This window comes from Pangasianodon hypophthalmus, chromosome 2 (genome assembly GCF_027358585.1).
Source record: "Pangasianodon hypophthalmus isolate fPanHyp1 chromosome 2, fPanHyp1.pri, whole genome shotgun sequence".
Classification (NCBI taxonomy): domain Eukaryota; kingdom Metazoa; phylum Chordata; class Actinopteri; order Siluriformes; family Pangasiidae; genus Pangasianodon; species Pangasianodon hypophthalmus.
Genome location: NC_069711.1, coordinates 2,724,241 through 2,740,498, shown reverse-complemented (window position 1 = coordinate 2,740,498; position 16,258 = coordinate 2,724,241). Strand labels below are relative to the sequence as shown.

At 38.1% G+C, this 16,258-nt stretch overlaps 1 protein-coding gene across 1 annotated transcript; it reads left to right on the top strand.

The window, feature by feature from the left end:
- Window positions 1-811: 811 nt before the first annotated feature.
- Window positions 812-15,633, top strand: LOC113545857 (fatty-acid amide hydrolase 1). The gene is made up of 15 exons (XM_034311186.2): window positions 812-1,090; window positions 3,354-3,467; window positions 3,839-3,979; window positions 5,386-5,519; window positions 6,514-6,720; window positions 7,345-7,385; window positions 7,500-7,624; window positions 7,708-7,833; window positions 9,462-9,559; window positions 9,641-9,740; window positions 10,296-10,339; window positions 11,660-11,699; window positions 12,523-12,631; window positions 13,129-13,274; window positions 14,554-15,633. The coding sequence occupies exons 1-15, from the start codon at window positions 914-916 to the stop codon at window positions 14,689-14,691; spliced, it is 1,740 nt and encodes a 579-aa protein (XP_034167077.2). The 5' UTR covers window positions 812-913; the 3' UTR covers window positions 14,692-15,633.
- The last annotated feature ends 625 nt before the right edge of the window (window positions 15,634-16,258 follow it).

The following is a 16,258-nucleotide window of genomic DNA, read 5'->3' as shown; positions in this document are numbered from 1 at the left end:
TCTCAAGCTAAGTGTCTGTCTGTCTGTCTGTCAAGCTACATGTCTGTCTGTCAAGCTAAGTGTCTGTCTGTCAAGCTACATGTCTGTCTCTCAAGCTAAGTGTCTGTCTGTCTGTCTCTCAAGCAACGTGTCTGTCTGTCTGTCATGCTAAGTGTCTGTCTGTCTGTCAAGCTACATGTCTGTCTCTCAAGCTAAGTGTCTGTCTGTCTGTCTCTGTCAAGCTACATGTCTGTCTCTCAAGCTATATGTTTGTCAAGGTGCGTGTCTGTCTCTCATATATGTCTATCTGTCTGTCTGTCTCTCAAGTTAAGTGTCTGTCTGTCTGTCTCTCAAGCAACGTGTCTGTCTGTCTGTCTGTCTGTCAAGCTACACATCTGTCTGTCTGTCAAGCTACATGTCTGTCTCTCAAGCTAAGTGTCTGTCTGTCTGTCTGTCTCTCAAGCAACGTGTCTGTCTGTCTGTCATGCTAAGTGTGTCTGTCTGTCTGTCTGTCAAGCTACATGTCTGTCTCTCAAGCTACATGTCTGTCAGGTTGTGTGTCTTTCTATCTCTGATTTTCAACATACATCATCTTTCTTTCTTTCTTTGTTACTTTCTTTTGTACATTAGTAAAGTATAAATATGACAGTATATGTGATCATGGTAGTGATGATTTTGGAGTTTAATACAGAGTTTGGGATGTGTTTTGAAACAACGTAAAACACACATTAACAACAATTTTTGCGGATGTTGTTATGGAGACGCGGCAACCCGGAAGCTGATTGTCCGGTTCATGCAGGCTGAGCTGCGCGTGGGCGGGGCGTGGGCGGGGCGTGAGCGGGGCAGGCTGGAGCTCAGTGTGTGTGTGTGTGTGTGTGTGTGTGTGGATAATACTGAGTGTAGCAGGAGCAGGTTGGAGCAGAAGAGTCGAGACATGGATGGTGAGTGGAAGCGTGTAGTAGTGCCGCTGCTCTGTGCTGCTGGTGTGAGTGTTTTCCTGCTGAAATGGACAGAACAGCAGAAGGTGAAGAGGAAACTCCAGAGAGCCAGAGAGAAGAGAGAGAAGGAGCTCGGACAGGCAGAGAAAGCCGTGAGCTGCTTTAAGACTCAGGTATGCACACACACCAGTTTCACCTGTTTCACCTGTCCACTACAAATACCATTAAAAACCATCAGCTAACCAATAAAACCATTACCATTACTGGTCCTTAATGGTATGACATAACATGCTACTAACAGAAGGCAACAAATTACCAGTAGAGACCCATAGAGACCATTAGAGTTTCCATTAAAACCAATGCAGTTCCCATTATAACCATCAAAACCATTACAAATGCTATGAGGATTTCTGTTGTTGTTTTTGTTTTCAGCAGGGATGCACCTGGTACAGGTTTAGTGTGTGTGTGTGTGTGTGTGTGTGTGTGTGTGTGTGTGTGTGTGTTGAGCGCACTCTGTGTTTATCTTCGCTGCTGTGACATCCACATTTTCCCTCGACAATCACTGCTGTTTTTCTGTTTCCTTTTCTGTCTTTCTCTCCACCAGTTTGTGTTTCTGTCCATTTTTGTCTATGCAAATATCTATCTATCTATCTATCTATCTATCTGTATGCAGTGGATCTAAAAAGTCTGGACACCCCTGTTGAAATGGTCTTTAATGTGATGTAGCTACCAACAGAATTCCAGTGAAAAGCAAATAGAAATGTTTTAAGGAGAAAAAAAAAAATCGCAACAATAACCCGGTTGTATAAATGTTCACTTCTACAGATAATTTTATTCCACTCTTCCTCTATCAAAATGCAAGGGGATCTCCTGTACAAGTCTTCAAGTCATTCCACAGGTTTTCGTTAGGATGTAGATCTGCGATCTGACTGGACCATTCCAAAACGTTGATCTTCTTCATCTGAAGTTGTTGAATTGGATTTGTGCCAATTTTTGGGTTGTTATTGTGCTGGAAGGTGATTTTTTTTTTTCCTTCCTCTTCAGCTGTCTAACAGAAGCCTGCAGGTTTTGTGCCAAAGTAGATTGGTATTTGGAAGTATCCTTGATTCCCTCTATCTTGACTAGAACCCCAGTCCTAGCTGAAGGGAAGCAGTGCCATAGCATGATGCTGCCACCACCATGCTTCACCGTTTGTATGGTGTTCTTTGGTTGATCTTGTTTTTTGCACCAAACATCTTTTAGAATTATGCCCAAAAAGTTCTACCTTGATCTTATCAGACCGTAAGACATTTTGCTACATGGTTTGGGGTGATTCGTTTGGGCTTGGATGTTTTTTTTCCCCACAAGAAAGCGCTTTCGGCTAGGCACCCTACCCTATAGCCCAGACATGTGAAGAATACAAAGAGATTGTTATTACATGCAGGGAGTGAGCAGTACTTGCCAGATACTCCTGCAGCTCTTTTCATGTTGCTGTACGTCTCTCGGCAGGCTGATAAGTCTTCTTCTTGTCTTTTCCTCAATTTTGGAGGGTGACCTGTTCTTGGTTATGTCACTGGAGTGCCCCATTTTCTTCATGGTGATCTAATGTTTTGGAAATTCTTTTATACCCCTCTCCTGATTGATGCATTTCAAAAGTGTGATCCTGTACATGCTTCGTAAGCTCTTTGGCTTCAGCAGTCAGACGAAACCAAATAGAAGTCAATCTTACAGAAACAGCCGATCTATATTTGGGATGAATCAGAATCCCTTGATTGATGACAGGTGTATGATAATTATTTCTGAACATGAGTTTGAATGTGGTTCATTCTGAGCACAGTCATGTGCCTTGTTATAAATGGGTGTGCACACTTATGCAACCAGGTTTTTGTATGTTTTTTCTTATTCTTTTTTCCCCTAACACGTTTCTTTTTTTTCCACTTGCATTTTGTTGGTTGCTATATCACATTAAAGGTGGAAAAAGATTTGACATGATTTATTTGGTTTCTTTTTTTTTTACATTGCAAAAACCTGCAGTTTTAGTAGGGGTTTATAGTTTTTTTTTTTTTTTTTCATATCCACTGCGTATCTGTTTGTCTGTCTATCTGTACATATCCCTGTCTGTCTATCCTCCTGTCTGTCTTTCTACTTATCTCTGTGTGTCACACTGAAAATATAAAATCTAATCTTTAACTGAAGTATGTTTATTGTAAAACAAAACAAAAAAAATATATATATACTTTATATATATATTGTCTCTTTGTCTGCTTATCAGACTATTTAGCTCTATGTCTTTCTGTCTGTCTTTCTATCTGTCCATCTTTCTGTTTATCTCTGGCTGCCAGTCGGTCCTTCTCTCTAACTATTTATCTGTCTGTGGGACTGATCAGGCTGCAACATGAAAATGAAAACATGCAGCTGATTCTGTAACATCTGGTTTTAATAATCTTGTGTTTGCAGAACCCTGGTGTTGATTTGAATGCAATCGTGACTCTCCCGCTGGCTGAGCTGAGTCAGCGGATCAGACAAGGATCTCTACAACCTGACGCTGTGCTCCATGCCTACATGGAAAAAGTTCAGTGCACTCGCTTGTACACATTCAGAGACTGATCACACACTGTCACACCTGCTCTCAGACCTCTAACGATATTATGATGGTGTTACTATAACTGTCATGCCACAGCATTATGGAATTCTTCAGCACTGTTGAATAAAACACTTCGGGACACGCTGTTACAGGAAAATAATCAGTTTTGCGGTGGGAACTGCACTTCATCACACCACCACGTTATTGATTATTTTCCTATAACAGCACGTTTTGTGTAGCAGGCCTGTGTAAATCATCAGTTATTTAAATTTTAATATAATATCTAGTATCTCGTACAGTTCTTTATTGATACTATTGTTTTCGATACTGTATAATCAGCTTGTCCTTTGTCCTAAAGGCTCTGGAGGTGAACAGGAAACTGAACTGTAGCACTGCTGTCCTCATGGAGTGTTTGCAACAACTGGAAGACATCGAGTCACACAAAGAGGGCCTTCTCTATGGCATTCCCGTCAGCATCAAGGACAATCTGAATTATGAGGTACTGAGGGATGAGACACTATCAAACTATTGTTCCTAATAATATTCAAAGAAACATAGTTTTATATTCTATGCATTTTTGTAAAAATCCTGGCAGCCGAGTTGGGAATGAGAACATGGTAGGCAAGGGGTGGTGATATCAGAGCTGGATTCTTTATTATTTTTATTCCCTTCTCAAGAGTGCTTTTCACTGCTGCTCCTTAATGTTAAAAAAAAAAAAAAAAAAGAAAAAGAGAGAGCACAGAAATAGTCTGTCATAAACCAAACACACAGGTGTAGACAATCACCCATTACCCGCTCGTTCTCTGCAAATCTCCTTCTGCTTCACAGCCGGTGATCGACCATGCCCCTGCTGCCACTTTTGTAATCTATAACATTGGATTTTAGTAGAGTAGAAAAACCATCAGTATGAGGTTAAAGTGCAGAAAGCTGGTGCTAAAGCAATCACAGAAATCATAAAATCATTTTTTATGTGCAACAGATTTAATACAACTTTAATACAATTTTCCTGTTCATTTTCTTAAATGCTTCTTAAATGATTTGAGTATAATTGATGAATCAGCTTCAGCTGTGTGAAACAATCTCCGCCCACTATATTACCCTCATATATGTTTAAGTTACATTAAAAGTGCCCTAGTTTCTGCAGATATTATGATCAGTAAACTGAAAGCATTCAGGAGACTATAGTCAGATCAGAGGGAATAAGTAAACAGAAAAGGTAAAAAATAAATTTCACTGAAAGGTTTTTTTGGAAGCTGCAGAAATGGTATCAAAGTTGCACACAAAATGAAAACTTGAAATAAAATATGTTCCACAGTTCACCCACTTTTAATGGAGAAAAGGATATGTTTTGCAATCCTTACTATCGTGTAGACATATCAGATATGGAATTGTCCTCTTTTTGTGGATAGTTATGCTAATTATATTTATAACTAGATTTTAATTTCTGAAGTGATATTTGAACCTTTCTTTGCTATGAGCTCAGTCCTCAGTGCTGCCTGTTTATCTTTTTATTTTTTTTAATTTTTTTTTTTTATTTTAATCTAAGTGTGCAGGGTTTGGGAGTAGCGCAGGCTGTAGAAGGCATTTATCAGTCTAAGAAGGCTGTGTTTTTCCTTGGTTTAAACTTTTAAATAGCAGTTAAGGATGTTTTAATTAAGAAAATATAAATATGTATATACATAAACGTGTACAATCATGATTAGAACATTCTGAAAATCGTGTTAAGACATTAATTCGAATTAACCGAGTTAATCATGAAAATTGCCCAGCACTTACTGGAGCTTGTTTATGCAAGTCCTAGTTTACGCATGTACACTAATGTACCATGACTGGTAAATGTTTCTTCCTTTCTCTAGAGTTCTGACTATGTAAGTTTATTTTATTTGTGTGTGCATGTGTGTGTAGGGCTACGACTCTTCCTGTGGCGTGTTGACTAAGCTGGATGATCCTGCCGTTAAGGACAGTGTGGTGGTCTCAGTACTGAAGAAGCAGGGTGCAATCCCCTTCATCAAAACCAACATCCCACAGGGTCTGCTCAAGTAAGAAACACTCCTCAAAACACAATCAATCAGCAACAAGCTACAACGGTGACACTGAATCTGCACATGCTCAGTAGCGTCTTATCAGACAACTTAACTGACAGCAACGTAATATACTTAAGTATTAATATGGCATATTTATACTTGAGTGTTTTTGAAAGTGAATACTTGTACTTTTAATTACATTTACAAGAAAAATATACTTTTTACTCCTTACAATTTTATTTAGATCTTCAAAATACTTATAAATCACACAAGTCTCTTGAAATGACTTGGAACTGGCCTCTGTGAATAGAAATGAATGAATCCTCCAGATGTTAAACGAATCCTCCTGATGATAATTTAACACACGACGGAGCCGCTATATGAATACAATATTAATAATAATACACACCATGTATATTTTCATGTAACAGCATGGTCCGAAGTGTGTTATTCCGCTTACACCACAGCAATTTGCCCACAATTACACATTTTAATTTATTAATGAACGACACATTACACTTTTTAACGGTTTATAGTTACATATAATGTTACGGAGCTCTGTCCGAAAACTTTGCCGTACTGGGAAACATACAAAGCGTGGACACCAGAGAATCCTTCCATAAATGTTACATAAACTTCCTAAACTTACCATGTCAGTGCTTATATTTTTTTAATGTTAAACAACAACACATTTTTAAAAATCTGTTTATCATTACACTTAGATTATATGGAGTCTCTATTATGGAAGTCCCTGTGAATGAGTTGTTACTATGGAAAGGATAATGTATTAGATCGAGGGCATTAATATAAACTTAATAATCATTTGTTATAACTGGAGCTACTGTCCGAGCCGTGCTGTAATAAAAAATTAATGCACGTTTTCTGACCAATCAGAGAAAAGATTCGAGAAATGAATACGGACGTGAGGTGTTAATTCGTTGCATTTGAATGCATTCTTGTGTTATTTATATAAAGTGAAACTATACTTGTGTATTTTTATTTATTGTAGCTATGAATGTAGTAACCCCATATACGGGAGGACGGTGAACCCCTGCAACCTCGAGAAGACGAGCGGCGGCTCTTCAGGAGGCGAGGGGGCTCTGATCGCCGGAGGAGGATCTATTCTTGGTCTGGGAACCGACATCGGAGGAAGCATCCGCATCCCAGCAGCCTTCTGTGGCATCTGCGGCTTAAAACCCACAAACAACAGGATAAGGTGTTTTTATATTTCGTGCGTAAACTAGTTAACATACACATGCACTTTTAGAGAGGCTACTTTTAAATTTTTTGTATGTTTTTACATATATTTTCTATATGTTTTAGATTGTTATGCTTAAATTATGATTGTATTACTTTTAAATTATTAACATATTTTAAAAAAATGTGTTAAAGTGCACCGCTGAGCCAAAGTAAATACTATTTCCTTCTTCTGCACACTTGAATCTTCAATTATGAACAATGCTCTGTCTAAAATGAATTAATAATGCATTAAATACTTATTATAATTCATGATATGCTTATAAGTAGGTATAGAGTATGTCACGGTATAGATACAACACTGTTATTTCAGCCAAAGGACAGAGCTGAAGCACTGCCGAAAATTAATGTGTTTGGGATATTTGATTAAAAAAAAAAAAAAAAAAAAGATTTATTTATAAACTTATACATTGCATTTAATCAATCATAGTGTATGAACAAGTGTACAATTCCAGATGTAGACTTACAGTAAATGTACATTCATTTAATTATGATGTAGTTATTGTAAATGTAATGCAAACAGTATTTAATAACACAATGATAATGTGTTTTTTTTTTAATTTTACATTTTTTATTTTTATAGCGTGCAGGGACTCAGCTCATGTGCCAAAGGCGGGAAGACGGGTAAAGAAATCACAGCACCAACAAATGATCACAGCATTTTCTCACAAGTTTTTAAAGTAACTGACAAAACGTGGAAAATGCAGTATCTTTGGAATAAATGTGTTTGTTTTCTAGCCCTGTCTGCTGTTGGTCCCCTGGCCCGTGATGTGGAGAGTCTGGCTCTGTGTATGAGAGCTTTACTCTGCACAGACATGTTCACTCTGGACCCTACGGTTCCTCCGATACCATTCAATCAGCAGGTACCAAACACACTCCGCTTCAGTACAGCAGCGTTGTGTGTCGTGTCGTCTCTTGGCACTCAATCACATTTCTTTTTGAACAGGTGTACGAAAGCTCTGAGCCCCTGAGGATCGGATACTATGAGAACGACGGGTATCTTCAGCCGTCTCCAAGCATGAGCAGAGCTCTACGAGAGACCAAAGAGCTCCTGGAAAAAGCAGGACACATGGTATCAGTGCTCGAGCCTCATGTGTATCATATTGGAGCCAGAAGCTGGGGGATGGAAACAAGTGATAATAGAATCCAAAGCAGGGCTCTGGGTACAGATAATACTATAACACAAGGCAAACTTAAAGAAAACCAGAAACAAGACTAGACACTGAAGTATACAAGCCAGAAAAGCAGAGAGACAGGAAACTAAGAAACTATGGAGACAGGAAACTAAGAAACTATGGAGACAGGAAACTAAGAAACTGTGGAGAGAGGAAACTAAAAAAAACTACGGAGACAGGAAACTAATAAACTACGGAGAGAGGAAACTAGTGAGACATGAAACTGGGAAACTAGTGAGACATGAAACTACAGAGACAGGAAACAAGGACACTAGTGAGACATGAAACTAGGAAACTACAGAGACAGGAAACTAGGAATCTACTGACAGGAAACTAGTGAGACAGGAAACTATGGAGACAGGAAACAAGGAAACCAGTGAGACATGAAACTAGGAAACTACAGAGACAGGAAACTACAGAGACAGGAAACTACAGAGACAGGAAACTAGGAAACTAGTGAGACAGGAAACTATGGAGACAGGAAACAAGGAAACCAGTGAGACATGAAACTAGGAAACTACAGAGACAGGAAACTAGGAAACTAGTGAGACAGGAAACTATGGAGACAGGAAAAAAGGAAACCAGTGAGACATGAAACTAGGAAACTACAGAGACGGGAAACTAGGAAACTAGTGAGATAGGAAACTATGGAGACAGGAAACAAGGAAGCTAGTGAGACATGAAACCAGGAAACTACAGAGACGGGAAACTACAGAGACAAGAAACTAGGAAACTAGTGACAGGAAACAAGGAAACTAGTGACAGGAAACTAGTGAGACATGAAACTATGGAGACAGGAATCAAGGAAACTAGTGAGACATGAAACTAGGAAACTACAGAGACAGGAAACTACAGAGACAGGAAACTAGGAAACTAGTGAGACAGGAAACTATGGAGACAGGAAACAAGGAAACCAGTGAGACATGAAACTAGGAAACTACAGAGACAGGAAACTAGGAAACTAGGAAACTAGTGAGACATGAAACTACAGAGACAGGAATCAAGGAAACTAGTGAGACATGAAACTACAGAGACAGGAAACAAGGAAACTAGGGAGACATGAAACTAGGAAACTACAGAGACAGGAAACTAGGAAACTAGTGAGACAGGAAACTACAGAGACAGGAAACAAGGAAACTAGGGAGACATGAAACTAGGAAACTAGGGAGACGTGAAACTAGGAAACTACAGAGACAGGAAACTAGGAAACTAGTGAGACAAGAAACTAGTGAGACATGAAACTATGGAGACAGGAAACAAGGAAACTAGTGAGACATGAAACTAGGAAACTACAGAGACAGGAAACTACAGAGACAGGAAACTACAGAGACATGAAACTAGAAACTAGGAATCCACTGAAATCTATCATTTGAATTGTTATTTTTTGGACCAAAATATTCATTGTAAATCTTTAAGTATCTCTTTGTGTGTGTGTGTGTGTGTGTGTGTGTGTGTGTGCATGCGTGTGCATGCATGTGTGTGTAAATTCCTGTGTATCCTCCTCTCGTTGCTGTCTCGGCTGTAGCTGATTCCGTTTAACCCTCCGCGGATCTTCACCGCCTTCCATGAGTACGTTCTGAAGGGAAACATCGCAGACGCAGGCACCACGCTCCTACAGCACTTGTGAGTTAAATATATCTGTCATTTTGGCATTAATGTTATAGCTACTGTTACACAATCCTACAAGGTGTGGTGTGTTTTCAGTAAGGGAGGTCCGGTCGATCCTTGTCTGAAGCATCAGGTGTCACTCTGTGGGCTTCCTCTGTTTGTGAAGAGGATGATCTCGCTGCTCCTCAGACCCATCGTGAGTTTCGGCGACTAATTTAGTTAACGTACAATACAGATAGACAGCAATATAGAGAAGATTTATATAGCGAAGAGGCGTGTAAAAATAATTTTTCAGTACAGACCAAAAGTTCAGAGGCAGCCAGGGATTTTTATTTACCATTTTAATTTAAATTATTTTACTACAATATATTACAGTGCCCTTGAATTCTTGAAAGTTCACTATTCACAGTTGTTGTTGACTGATTTATATCAATTTTCAATCAATATATCAGGTTGATATCAATATTCTCATTCTAATATGTTATTGTTGCTATAGTAGCAGCTGATCTGTTATCTCTTGAAAAAAAAAAAGTTTTTAATTTTCAAAAATTTGCATGTTCTTGGTCTGTAATTTTTAGTGTAATATAGTGTAAACCGGATAAGACTGGCGTGACGTGATCAGAAATGATTTTTTCCTGGAAAAGACATGAGCTACAGCATTCTGAATTAGCTGAAGCATATTTAAAAACAGTGTCGCAGCCAGCTAAAAGTTAAAAGTTTGATTTTTTTTTTTTTTTGTCTCTCTCCTTAGTATCCACGCATGGCTGCAGCTATACACTCCCTCTGCGGAGTCGGGTAAGACTGAAAGTACAACTAGAGACAGCGCCAATCCAATACCCATCGGTATCAGTATTGGAGCGATAACAGCAAAAAACATGGTGGATTGGATATAGAATTAATTTTTCATTTAATTTAAAATTTACACATAAAAAGACTTGATTGTATTATTTTGTTAGGAGTGATTTGATTCTGTTTATACTTTTTTTATAGTTGCAATGTAAATGATTTTTCTAGGCGGGGCACGTTAGCACGTTTGCCTCACACCCCCAGGGTTGGGGGTTCGATTCCCGCCTCCGCCTTATGTGGAATTTGCATGTTCTCCCTGTACTTCGGGGGTTTCTTCCATGTACTCCGGATAGGATCCAGGCTCCCCGCGACCCTGTGTAGTATAAGCGGTACAGAGAATGGATGGATGGATGGATGGATGGATGATTTTTCTATGAAAGCTGCAGTTTTGTACAAGTCATATTTTTAGCTATGAATTTCTTTCGTCTACTTTTGTATCCTGTAAGTTCTTCATTCAAAAAATATCATTGTAGAGCTTAGGAATTGTGATAGAAAAAAAATTATCGGATGGGTATCGATATCAGAAATGAAAGTATGTTATCGTGCCATCGCTTAGGATCGAGTCTTATAGACGTGTAAGATATGGCAAACTTTTACACACACATATTGTATAGGAACGTACACACACAGAAAAGCTGACGCGTAGCTGCAGAAATCCTAAAATCACTCCTGAATAGCAAACATGGCAATCGGAAATGCTCTTAGCTACCATTTTGTTGAAAATCCTTCCGTGTAATTTGCACTCTCATTGGACGATGTGTGCTTAGTCTAGTTATTTCTATTTTCTCCTTCAAAGACATTTTGAAAAATGGATGATTGCGTAAGTGGTTCGTCTCCTTCCTCATCGCTATTTCACGGGCGCCTTCTCAATCATAGCTGATGACGTATTAATAAACGAATCAATTAAATAAACTTAAATAAATTAGCCCCTGTAGACACAAAATTTCTGATATTGTATGTTTCATTGCATGTAATCACCAGACATGGCTGTTACTGACAATCTGCACAAATCTACAGTCTGGGCTAAAAAGAAATCAGCCCCAGCTGATCGCATACTATTGCAAACTGTGCTGTGTATTTTTACTACAACTGTTGGTGGTGTTGCTTCAAAAGAACAAGACAATCAGCTTCGAGGTGTTTGTTAACAGCCGATAAGATGACAAATTTGCCAAAAATGAAACCTTTTGAAACAAAATTTTGAGTGCTAGCTATTTTTTTCCCCCAGCCATCCCTCATTGCTTGTCACTTTGTGTGTTCTTTGCTTTGCAGCAGTGCAGCAGAACTGTGGAAGCAGCACAAAGAGGTTGAGGTATGTGCGTGAATTTCGAGAGCGTACCAGTTTCTAATCATTGCGAAACATTCAATAAGAGAAATTCTAATAATTTCATTGTGGCAGTTGTATATGGTGTTTTACTATCAAAAAATCTTTAGTTGTGTTGTCTGTTGTCTTTATCTCTGTACCAGTGTTATTGTGGAGAGGTGTGAATTGTTTGCCCAATAGGTGGCTCACACCCCTCCCCTTTCCCATCACCCTGCTCACCAGCAGCTAAACATAGAGTCGTGATACTCTACACACAGAAACCCAACAGCGTCCTGCCAAATCTTCTATCAGACTTGCGGCGATAAAATAATTCATTTGATTATACTAATTAAAAATGTCCAACAAGTCCATTTCCATCTTTGATATGGTGACGTTTTTTGTAAGGAGTCTCCAGTGTCAGCTTTGTAACAGTCAGAGTTAAAGCTGACGTAGAGAACTTTATGCTTTTGCGGTTTCTTGGTAACTTGAGAGGCTGGTGACGGAACTACTGTTTACAGCTGCTATGACGTAAACGAGAACAAGAAGTGACTTCATTTGTGGACGTTCGGCAACAGTCAGTGTAACTATAAATGGATAAAAGTATGATGTGTCGTTTATTAATGAATAAAAACGGTTAGTGTTGGCAAATTGATGTGGTTTAAGAAGAATAAAACAATTCAGAACATGACTTATTGAAAAATAATCAACTTCAGGATGGTAACAGCAACACCACAATGATGTCGATGATTGATTATTTTCCTATAACTGCATGACCCCGAGGGTTTTTATAAATGTTACAGGAAGCATTATAGACTGTTGTTCATGTTTGTAGGATTATATCCATGAGACGTTAGCTGAATGGAGGAAGCTGGAGCTGGACGTTCTGCTCTGCCCCATGCTGGGACCAGCCTTCAACTTTAGCTACCCTGGAAAACAGACCAGTAACGTATCGATTTCTGCCTTATTTGAACCTTGGGGTGTTAACAGTAACTCTGCTTCATCATACAGATGTTATAGTCGTTGATTATTTTCCTATAACAGCACACCTGGGCATATTTTAATACCATACCTATAGCCAGATGTGATGAAAATGCGACAGCTTCCTACATTCTATATTCTTTCTACATTTCTACATTCTCTTGGGTGGGGCTAATCAGACTGGGAATATCAGACAGAGTTAGACAATTAACCAGTTATACTTATTAGAATATCAGGCCACAGTGTGCAAACTTTTACACCAAACTGTAACATTACCTTTTAAAAAAACTACAATAAGTGATTCTGTTGTATTATCATCAGGCCTGTTATGTAGTCATAGAAATGTGTACTTTCGAGTATTGTCTAATGGATTTGATCCTCTGCTGCACTCTGCTGATTGAAGTGAGTGTGTGCATGTGTGTGTGTGTGTGTGTGTGTGTGTGTGTGTGTGCGCGCACAGGCGCTCTGAGTTACACTGCGCTGTACAACGTGCTCAACTTCCCTGTCGGAGTCGTTCCTGTCACTGTGGTCACAGCCGAGGATGAAGATGAGCTGAAACACTACAGAGGGAACTTTGGAGATATTTGGGACAAAACCTTTGTCAAGGTGAACATGACACCATGACACACAGCTTATTTTACCTGGTGGAGGTTACAAAGTGGGCCATGGAACTCAGTGGTCTGAGGAGCTTTAGCATTTCCACTGAATGATTAAAAAAAAAAATAGAGAATGAGAAATTTTTTAGGCATTTTTTTTCCCCGTAAATTTAACTGAAGTTAACAATTAGCAATGAAACTGAGAACTGTCCAGCCAATCATGCACTTCGGTTTAACCATAAAGTCCCATATAAAGGTCCTTATAAAGGTTTTATTATTATTTTATTTTAATGATCATTTCTGTCTCATTTTGTTCCTCGATTTTATTCTGAAATTCATGTCAAAATATATTTATTAGCATTTATTAATTTTAAAGTGGAAGATGTGAATGTGTCACAATTTTGACTGTCAGATTGTGTCTTGAACCATTTTTAACCATTTTTAAACATTTTGCATGCTATAGTTTTAATGCTGAAGTACACATTTCAATTTATAGCCAGTTAAATGCTGAATCTTGCAGCCTTACTACGTTTAAAAAAAAAAACACACACTAATCGTTATAGGTGTAGGAAGCTCACAAAGAACTGTAGTGTAGTCAATCATTTAAGAAGGCAACACACACACAAACAACCCGTGAAATGCAAATAGCTGTAACCCATAATCAAATGTGATATTCAATATTTCTTACACACGGTCTGTCTGTTTTTCTTTTCCTTTTTTTGCACCTGACTCATGTGACATGATAGCAAACATGCACAAACAAAAATAAGTAAATAATTTATTAAGTAAGTAAGTAATTACTTGGATGCACCATCTGTCAGGGTACGAGGAAGGCATGCATCAACACTCTTCTCTGTCCGAACAGCTGGCTGTCTTCAAACGTCGTCTAAAGACCTACCTCTTCAACACGTACTTGAATTACCACTTTGTTTATCTATTATAAAAAAAAAAAAAAATTATAGTAGATAGACTTGTAAGACTGATGGTACTCTTAGTACTTGACCTAGCATGAGGATGAGCTTTGGATAGAGACTACAAATCACTTGTCTGCTACATGCTTTAATTATTATTATTATTATTATTATTATTATTATTATACACAGGATCAGATTACATTGTGTGTAAACAAATGGAGACGATGGAAAAGTACTTTAAAATGGCTGACTTCTTGCTAGCTGGCCACTAGACTGCAAACATGGCATTAAATAAGTAAGAAAGCATAATGAATGACAGCGTTAGTCATTGTATAATTGTGTGTGTGTGTGTGTGTGTGTGTGTGTGTGTTACAGGCCATACGAGGTGGTGTGGGTCTGCCAATAGCAGTGCAGTGTGTGGCTCTGCCCTGGCAGGAAGAGATGTGTTTACGCCTTATGAGAGAAGTGGAAAAGCTCTGTGCCAAGAACAAACACTCCAACATAAACCACTGAACACACACACACAAACACACATATTTGTTATATGCATTACCTTATCCTTGACCAGAAGCCTCCTTTTTTTTTTATTTTGCACTGGAGCTACATGGCTAACATAATGGAAGTAATGGAAGGATACCTAAGAGTTTAGAAGTGTGTGCACTAGTAAATATTGAAATCATCTCCACAGTCACGTCGATTCAAACAGCATTGTTGAGTTGTTCTGTGTTTTAAATAGTTGTGTTCATGTGGTGTCTGACACTGTCTTACACTTTTACTTATAAAAAAATGGACAAAAGGACATCACTGAGGTGAAAAGAGTGAATCATCTTTACGTCTAACTGTTACAAAGCACTGACACTGGAGACTCCTTCCATAAATGTTAAATAAATGTCTCCTTTTTTTGTTAAATAATTTATTATTTGACGTCGATTATGTAGGTCCCTGTGAATGAGCTGTTACTATAGAAACGATAACGTATTAGAACAAGCGCATTAATATAAACCTGTGATTTATATTAAAGCCACAACTGCTGAGCTGCTGTTGTAGGAAATTAATCAACACCTTCTGATCGGGTCAGTTTTGATAATTCAACAGTGATGTGGTATCATTAATTGTAATACACAATCTGTTTATGTGTAAATGCTTCTATCGAGTCAAGTGTGTGGTGATGTGAAGACCAAATCTTACAGAGCTCAGAAGCACTTAAATATTCATCTGACTGTTTGTGTATTTATTCATTCAATCACATTCATTCAAGTAGGTTCACTTGATTTACAGATGTGGTTGTGAGGAAAAACTCACAATATGCTCTTAATATTAACAACTTAATATTACGCATATCGCTCTAACTGTGAAAACGGATTTTGTGTGCTATTATTTTGAAATGTTACTAGGAGTCACTTTCAAACAAAGACATGTTTAAATAAAGAGTGTATGTGCAATTTTTTACTACTATCCTGACATGATTTTCTTCTTAACGTTTCTATACGTCAAATGAGAATTTGTATATAACAGGATAAAATGAAACCATGATTAATAGTTTTAATTCCAGTTTTGCATGTCAAACAGGAACTAACTTCAGGTAGCACCTGATGTTGTGAAACATCAGACCACATGTGCTGAGGTCTGAGGAATCATTCGTTTGGATTCGTTGTTTTCCAGCATCATACCTAATTTACACAAAACTGATAAAATCTATTCAAAAATCACTTGTCGCTCTGTTGCTTTTTGCAGTTGCAGGAACAACATCATTTTCCAATAATGCAGCTCAGCCATTGCAGCGCATCAGTTTACATAGACACACACTCTTCCTCCTTTTATAGGATGCTATTACTTTTGTCCTAATGGAATGGCTAGTCTTATTGGTCTTAATTTACATGTTTGTTTTGGATCGATATCTTTCCGGTCATTAATATGAAATGAAGTTCTGCAAAATGTTCAATAAATTTGTGAGTGTAATTGAAAGAAATAAATCATTTAAAATTGATATGCCTTTGTAGTAACTCATGACAGTAATTCAATTCAATTCAATTTTATTTGTATAAGTGCTTTTAACAATGGACATTTTCACAAAGCAGCT

Coding starts and splice junctions, on each gene's coding strand:
- LOC113545857 (XM_034311186.2), top strand. CDS start 914: ATGGATGGTGAGTGGAAGCGTGTAGTAGTGCCGCTGCTCTGTGCTGCT. Junction 10,340..11,659: donor CACTCCCTCTGCGGAGTCGG/GTAAGACTGAAA, acceptor TTTGCTTTGCAG/CAGTGCAGCAGAACTGTGGA. Junction 13,275..14,553: donor GGGACAAAACCTTTGTCAAG/GTGAACATGACA, acceptor TGTGTGTTACAG/GCCATACGAGGTGGTGTGGG.